General features: G+C 41.4%; 1 protein-coding gene across 1 annotated transcript in view; it reads left to right on the plus strand.

The window, feature by feature from the left end:
- Positions 1-1558: 1558 nt before the first annotated feature.
- Positions 1559-8664, plus strand: part of sh3glb2a (SH3-domain GRB2-like endophilin B2a) — a 23615-nt gene continuing 16509 nt past the window's right edge. Inside the window, exons 1-3 of the mRNA XM_048243080.1 lie at positions 1559-2000; positions 3068-3209; positions 8553-8664. The exon at positions 8553-8664 is cut by the window's right edge and continues 17 nt beyond it. Of these exons, the coding sequence (XP_048099037.1) occupies positions 1938-2000; positions 3068-3209; positions 8553-8664 (317 nt within the window). The 5' untranslated portion in view covers positions 1559-1937. The remainder of the gene's footprint in view (positions 2001-3067; positions 3210-8552) is intronic.

The following is an 8664-nucleotide window of genomic DNA, read 5'->3' on the forward strand; positions in this document are numbered from 1 at the left end:
CAGTTTTCCTACATAATGCATTACAAAATGGATTATAGTTTCAAAAACACACTTTTGTGTTCCTTCAAGTCTCCTTCATGCTACATATATCATAGTTTCGGCAGTTTCCTTCAAAATTCACAGAGTTTGTAGAAAACCTGTAATCTCTCACAAAAGTGTGTCCATTTCACGTCACATCCATAACGCTGATAAAATGCCTTGTATTCTTAGGATGAAATTGATTATATGAAATTAGAGGATTTCTCAGTATTCAGAGGACAGAGGTTGCATTAAAAGTTCTGCAAATGAATTCACTGATACTAATGTTGCCCCCACTCTAAGGCATTTTGTTTACCAATATGAGTCCAATTGTCACATCCATAACGCTGGAACTGCCCCATAGCCTATAATAAACCATGCAGGCAGACAAAACCCATAAAGGATCTGTGCACGACGTAGTCACATCACATGTATTTTGTCCATCAACTTTTAGAGACATAGCCTATGATCGATTGTGGAAAAGCCAAAGAACCGTTAAGTGTGGCTCTGGTTAAGTGTTTCAGACCAATTGATAGGCTACATCATGTGGAAGCATGACTATTCAGTAACAGCACTATTTTTTGCACTGTTCTAGTTTCCGAGTGCAAGCTGCAACCATGGGCTTCTCGTTTTTAGCCAGCGTCCAGCAAAATATTTTGATCACTGCAGAGAGAAAAAAAGAAGCAGAAGCAAACTCAACTGATTTTGTATCCTCAATATGTCCTGAGTAAGGACAAGAAGCCCCAAAGAATCCCATGAGGGGAAAGTTTCGAAAAAGACCTAAATAGCCCATTCATATGCCTATTCATTGTTTTTCTCATGTGAATAGGCTAAACTGTTTAACCTTTAGATATCACCATGGAAATTACTGAGTTGATTACTTACATTAAGACAAACAAAAAATCCATTACAAGTTTTTTAAAAATATTTTGGTAACATGAGAAAACGGTGCATAATAATGTAGGCCCTATGCGCTAATTTGCATACCACAACATATCTAAACATTGGATAGGCCTATAGCCAGGTGAAAATTGTGGAATCTTACAGTAAAAAACTATAGAGACAAATTCACCATAAGGGGCAGAGGACCACGGACCCAGCCCCAAACCCCATCTCTGCAATAATAATTAATAAAGGCTGGTTTAAAGTAGCCTCTATGTATTAATGCTTATGGGTAGCCTAAATGGGTTCCATTCAGACCTTAACATTAAGTATTTTACTGTTATCTGTCAACAACATTCTTTACCTGGCTATACCCAATGTTTAGATCTGTTGTGGTATTTTTGCCCATGTTAACAAACAATTGAAAAAAATATACATATACATAATAATTTTTTTGTTTTTCTTGATGTAAGTAATCCAGTAACTTTCATGGTGATATCTAAAGGTTAAAATGTTTACCCTATTCACGTGAGAAAAAGAATTAATAGCCTAGGCGTATGAATAGGCTATATTTGTTTTTTTTCCCCAAACTTTCCCCTAATGGGATTCTCCGGGGCTTTTTTCCCTTAGCCTACTTAGGACATATTGAGGATACGAAATCAGTTGGGTTTGCTTCTATTGCAATTTCATAAAATGACTGGACTAACAGGCCCTGTCTAGCCAGTAACATTGTTAATAATAAGTTGATAAAATAATCAAAATCAGATTTTTTATATCATAGCCTATCACTGAATCGTTTCCTCGGTGACAGCTGGACCTCGACCATAAGATAGCTCATATGAAATACAAAAGGCTCCTTTAAACACAAGCCGAGTAGTCGATTTCCGAGCGCATCGATGCCTCTGTCAGTGTGAGCGACTGCTCTTTCTGCTGTGAGCAGCACTGCTCTTCTGGCGTGATCCACAGTTCCCCGCCGCACTCCGAGCCCGAGCCCTAATACAGATGCGCTGGAGACACAGCTTGCGTTCGCTGACATCATGGATTTTAGTGTAAAGAAACTAGCCTCGGATGCGGGAGTCTTTTTTTCTCGAGCTGTCCAGGTAAGCTTGGTATCGCGACTCGCCAAACAGTTGAACCGAAAGTCAGACTTTAAAATGAAACTGACAGCGACAAAAATTAGCTATCCGAATGTGGGATATCCATCATCGCATCAGTGATCTCTTCATTGTCACCTAATCTAAACTCAACATATACATTTTATGTTTGCTTTACATTTTGACGTGACATCTAAAAAGTTAGGCCTACGTGACTTTACCCGAAGCGTAGTAGATGTGTTGCGTGGGGCACATAAGACATGAAACGGAGAAAGCCGTGAAGTGGTCCATCTAGCCTACCACCAACCGCTGCTGACTCGGTCGTGATGTGATGATGCGCTATTGAAAGTCGCCCAGTGGGGTGATGGATGAATAGTCTACCCTGTCAACACTTCTGGTTCTCATCAACAAATAGCCTAATTAAAGCAGAAGTGTCACGATCATAAAACTAGCCTAATTAGGCTAGCCTACTATTTATTTTAGAGTTTCACTTGAAGACGATAAAGGGGAGCGTATGAGAGTTGTCGTTGTGTCCGATGTTTTGGTGTAGCATAATCCTTGAAGCGCTTCTGTTCGTCCTCCCACGTTCCATCCATGTTGGAATACAGGCCTAGTTGGGTGAAAGGTTATGAGAGTTAGGAGTTGTTGTTTCCGCACAGGTCGTTTCCATGCCATTGGAGAAATTCTTCCCACTCACGCAGACAGGATGTCTATAACTCAAAGCAGCAGGATAACCGAGTAGGCCTAATTTGGTTTAAACGAATCACACTTTAACTTGTGATCATTGTTGTGTATGCCGAGGCTAGCCTAGGCTACTACCCAAATGTTGTTGATATAGGTTATAACACTGTTGACGTGATTGATACATAGACCAATGCTGTCTAGACTATTGACTTAGGAATGTCAGTGTGTTTTACATTTTGGTGCAGTCTTGTGCATCATTTATTTTATAGCAGATGAAAACAAAGACTTGGTGTGTGATTGGTTTGCTATGAATGGTTTATGGCCGGATGACTGGCTAATTGTGTAATGGTATTGATTAGCTGCCCTCATCAGATGTTGCTTTTGCGTAGTTCACACAGGAGAATCTGGGACAGGCAGAGAAGACCGAGCTGGATGCTCACTTTGAAAACCTGCTAGCCAGAGCCGACTGCACCAAGAACTGGACCGAGAAGATCTTCAGACAGACAGAGTACCTACTGCAGCCAAACCCAAGTGAGGACTGATAACACACACACACACACATCACCAGCATCCAGAAAGTTGTTTCATATAAGCTCAGCCAGAACAATTACATTTTGATTAAATTATTTCCATCCAAAAGTCATGGCAATGTAATGCTTTACCTTTTTGGGAAATGTGATTTATACTGGTAAAGATGATTTTACATACTACACTATTTAAATAGCATATTCACTGCTACAGACCACATTTGTATTCTCATAAGGCGTTTGTAATCCTCAGGCTGAAGGGAAACGTTGCATGTTAAGTGTTAGTCGTCTTATGTTATTCGTCACCAACTGCGTCATTATATGTGCTTTACATGTGTAAGATCTCAGTGTATATGCTAATGATAATGTGAACATTGATTTAGTTTGCCAATATCACAGGCAGTGGTTTTATAAACTTTTATATCAGATTAAACTGCAGTCTTCCTTTACAGGAATTCTATTATGTCTTTGTTCACAGAATTTCACTTTATAAAGTGTTTCCACCATCCACCTGCTATTTTTAGATATAATTAGATTAATATATACGCATACAAGAAGAATGGATCCAGCTGTATCACCTAACAGAGACTATTTCAGAAGCTTGTGTTATTATTGGATGATAACAGTAGTGTATGTGAGAGGTCTGTGAGGCTGTGAAGGTCATACCAGAACAAGGCCATATGACACTGTCAGACAACTCCAACACACAACATCAGGTTTATAAGGAATTTGATAAGTTTAGCAGACTAGGGCTTATTTCACAAAGCAAGATATCCGTGTTAGTTCTAACCAAATAGCCAGATTTCCAATCCGGGTTCAAAACAAAACAAAACACTACAAACCACACACAATGAAGTTTGGGGCTTTGTTCACTGATATCATCTGGGTATCTGATGCTCCTGCTTTGTTAAGTAGCCCTTGCAGAACTACATCATACGGTATTAGGGCGGTGGTAGTGTAGTGGTTAAGGAGCTGGGCTAGCATGCAGTAGTCTGAAAGTTGTCGGTTCAATTCTCGGCTTCCACCGTTGTGCCCTTGAGCAAGGCACTTAACCCCAAGTTGCTCCAGGGACAATGTAATCCCTTGTAATATAGCTGACATATGTAAATCACTTTGGTCAAGAAGTGTCTGCTAAATGTAATGTAATGTAATGTCATGGTATTAGACCGCATTGATGAGGCTTGTGTGTGTTTAGTGGTATTAGGCCGCATTGATGAGACTTGTGAGTGTTTAGTGGTATTAGGCCGCATTGATGAGGCTTGTGTGTGTTTAGTGGTATTAGGCCGCATTGATGAGGCTTGTGTGTGTTTAGGCTGCATCGGTGAGGCCTGTGTGTGTTTAGTATAGCAAGACTGAGCTGTAACCTGTCTCTCTGATTCCCCATGCTACAGTTGACCACACCGGTAAGTATCTCTGCTCCTCACCAGTGGACTACCCTGACCCCACCCGAGCATCCTGATTCCAAATCATATGGCTACCGCACAGTAGCTGTGTGTTTGATACAGACAGGTGAATGGGACTGTCTGGTAGAATTGCTAGATGGTTACTGGCAAAGTGAAGGCACGTACAGTAAAGCTATTGATGAGTAGCCCCAACATTACTCTTTCATTCCACCTTAATTCTAACAGGCAGACAACACCAGGCACATAACTGAAGTGATTCGTTAGCGTAGTGTATGCCGCATCAATTAGCTTCTACTATAATCAATGAAACTAGAAAAAACATTCTAAAACTATTTCTATGCTCTACAAACAAAATGCTTCAGTTGCATGCCAGGTATATCCTGCCTGTAAGGTATGTCTTAATTTCTAAGTTTGAGTGTGAGCTCAGTATAAAAGGTTGTGATTGGGAATTGCCATTTCTATCATTTCTATCTGTTCTGTGTCTGTCTGTCTGTATTAAATGGTTTGCTGGAAAGATATTGACCAGATTCTGTGCAATATCTGAAAGGGCATGTATTTATCTGGAACGAGAAATAACAAAACACTGCGTAGGCAATGTTAGCAGCTTCTCATCAAAATGTCATCTTTAGTCTAGAACAAACCTACAAGTTACTCTGTGATAAAAGTATAGTTATCAGGAAAATTCTCAGATTGATGCATATAAAGTTGTTTGTTGCCCAGGTGACTGGTGGGCTTTCGTTTGTCTTTCATTTCAAGTTCGTAATCATTTTTTAATTGGATTCATTAGGTTGAAAAACATTATATTACCTCTGGACACGTTTACAGAATATTATGTTTTAGGAAATGTAGAAATGTATTATTTTCATTAAATGATGGAGTAACATAACTTTTCATTTTGACAGAAAATCTTTTATTTTGTGTATGTGTTATTTTTATCCTACTTGCCAGGGGTCATGTTGGTGGAAGTACTGGAGCTTTTCTACTGCAACAGTGTTTCTTCCAATAATCTAAATCAATGTAATCAGTTTGCCACGTAATGAACCAAATAAAAGAGGGACAAACACAAAACCTTCTCTATATTTGAAGATTTGTGAAAGGCAGCATTATTTGAAGAAGCACAGTTTCAGAATGTCACTTTTGTTTTTGACTTGTATGACACTGCAGCCATTATTCTGATTCTGCTGGGGACCCGATGGCGTGCATGTTAAGACTCCATCTTGGCTCCAGGCCCTCTGGTTTGATGAGTCCTGGTCCTGAGGGGGCAGCGTTAGATGACTGACCCCATGGGGTGATGGGACTGTGTGCCCGTGTCTAGCTGGGCTGTGTGTCTGGGCCGGGAGACAGGGAGAGAGAGTGCAGGGGACCGAGCTCTCCCTGGTGTCTGGGCTGGTCTGGGCTGGTCTGGCCAGCACGGAGGCTCTCGCTGGTGTCTGGTTTGGTCTGGGCTGTTCTGGCCAGCACGGAGGCTCTCGCTGGTGTCTGGGCTGGTCTGGGCTGGTTTTGTCTGGTCTGGGCTGGTCTGGCCTGCACGGAGGCGCTAAAGGCAGCTGCTGTGTGTTCATATCTCATTTATTAGCTCATGGACTAAAAGTGACAGACAGCTGCAGGCTCTGGAGCACGTCCAGCCTTGATGTGGCCCTGATCTGGTCCTGACGCTGCCCTGATGTGGCCCTGACGCGGGCTCTGATGCGGCCCTGATATGGCCCTGACGGTGCCCTGATGTGGCCCTGATCTACCTCTGCTCTGGAGCTGCTCCAGTAGATGATTGCAGGATAAGGCCCTGATGCTGCCCTGATGCGGCCCTGATCTGGAGCTGATCCAGTAGATGATTGCAGGATAAGGCCCTGATGCGGCCCTGATCTGGAGCTGATCCAGTAGGTGATTGCAGGATAAGGCCCTGATGCGGCCCTGCTCTGGCCCTGCTCTGGAGCTGATCCAGTAGGTGATTGCAGGATAAGGTCCTGGACGTGTCCCGTATCAGGCCTCTGTCTGCACCGCCTCATGCTGCTATTGTGTGATGATGACACAAGCCCTTTCTGTTCCATCTGTGATCCATAGCAGTGCTGGCTCCCACGCTATATTAAGTGTCATTGCTTTCAGCAGTACAACTAAAAGGACAATTTCATTTGAGTTTTATGTTGAGAAGCCTATATTGATATCTATTAACACTCAATTGAAGCTAGGTTTGTGGACATGTGATATGTGTTCATGTTATTCACTAGTAATATAATAAAAGTACTAAACAGTAATAAAGACACTTAACATAAAGTGGGACACCGTTTTCCATTTCTGTTTTCTGGTTGGTATGTAGTTTTATATTTTATATTGTTTAAATTGTTTTATTGTTTTATATTTTATATTGTTTAAATGAAAAGTTGAGTACTTTCAGGTAGCTCTGATGAACAGATGTTTATAATGATTTGTAGAGAGATACACTTATATAGTGTTTTTGTTTATGTTTATGTCAAGATGTTTGTGTTTATGGTGCTTAGCAGATGCTTAAAGAGACTTAACTATGAATGTTATCAATTAACATTACATTAACATTAAAATTAAGAGTTTAAATGGAAGTCATACAGCCTAAATGAAGACACAAATATTAGTAATAGACTAAATAAATGTATACAGAACACTAACGATAACCATGAACATACCAAAACTACAAGTCTGTAAGAATGATTTAGTTGGACACAAGGATCTTTAGTGATACAGCTCTCTCTGGAAGACACTACTTAGTGCAGACTAAGTAGTGATTCTCTGATGATCCTTTTTCCAACCATGTTAAAGGTGAAACCAGTTAAAATGCATCTATGTGGAAAACACAAGTTTTTAAAGATCACAGGAATAACCCACAGCTAAAAGTGTATGTACCTAGTGTTAAGGTGTAAAAAAAAGTCCTAAAAATATATTTCAGTGCTTCACTGTGTTAAGACGCTCCTCAGTTCATTTACCGTAATGCCTCTTAACTCATTGAATGCCAAGCTGTTTTCGGGAGCTTTGTCCTAGAGTGCCAGCAATCTAGACCATTGTTGATGATTTGTGTACAGCCACAGCATATTCTGTGTTATAGCTATGAACACATACAATGGCTCGTTTAAAAGGTGAGGCTTTAAGCTCTCAGTGGGTGCACACCGTGTATTTCTACACGCCTCTGTTCCTGAGAAATCCCAAGCTAAACAGTGGCTATTTTTCATCAAAATCACTGTTTTTTTCTAGAAATGGAGATATAACGTCTTTCATGAAATATGAAGTGTTGCCTGTTACTTACTTGTGTGAACTTTCCGGGAAGTGATCAGCGAGACCTGGCGAGACTGCCACCTAGTGATAGACCCATGAAAATGGCCTGGTTTTGACCTGGCGTGCATGTGTCACTACGACCAAAGCGGCAACCGAAAGTTATGATAAAATGTCCAGATTGCGTTTTCATGAGTTTTCGATCGTCATATATTTCATTTCCATTCATCACAGAGTTCCCAAAATCACATATAAGGTGTGTTAGAGTGTCTAGTTTCGTAATTTAAAAAAAAAGCTAAAAACGTAATATTACGTTTTTGGCACTCAATGAGTTAATGATCCTCAGTCGTCCATGATCATGTGATGTCATGTGGCCCTGATCTGGTCCTGATGTGGCCCTGATCATTTGATGTCATGTACGCTACCCAAACAGCGATTTAGTGTAAGTGCCCTCTGTCCCCTGTGCCACGTGGTTGACCTCTTAGCTGTTCTCTTAGAGTTAGCTGCAGCTACAGGTTGACTAGCGTCATCATAGCTCTGTTTGTGTGTGTGTATGTGTATGTGTTTGTTGTGTGTGTGTGTCTGCGTGCACATTTCCTGTCTCTGTTTTCTCACTCGTGGTCACCTCTCTCTGTTAAACCATCCCCCATTCTTCCCTTCTGTCTCTGTGTGGCTGCGTGTCCCCTGATGGCGTTCTCCGTCCATCCCAGGTGCCAGGATCGAGGAGTTCCTCTACGAGAAGCTGGACAGGAAGGTCCCCTCTCGGCCCACCAACGCAGAGCTGCTGGGGCAGTACATGCTGGAGGCGGCCAAGGACTTTGG

This window comes from Alosa alosa, chromosome 5 (assembly GCF_017589495.1).
Source record: "Alosa alosa isolate M-15738 ecotype Scorff River chromosome 5, AALO_Geno_1.1, whole genome shotgun sequence".
Lineage (NCBI taxonomy): Eukaryota > Metazoa > Chordata > Actinopteri > Clupeiformes > Clupeidae > Alosa > Alosa alosa.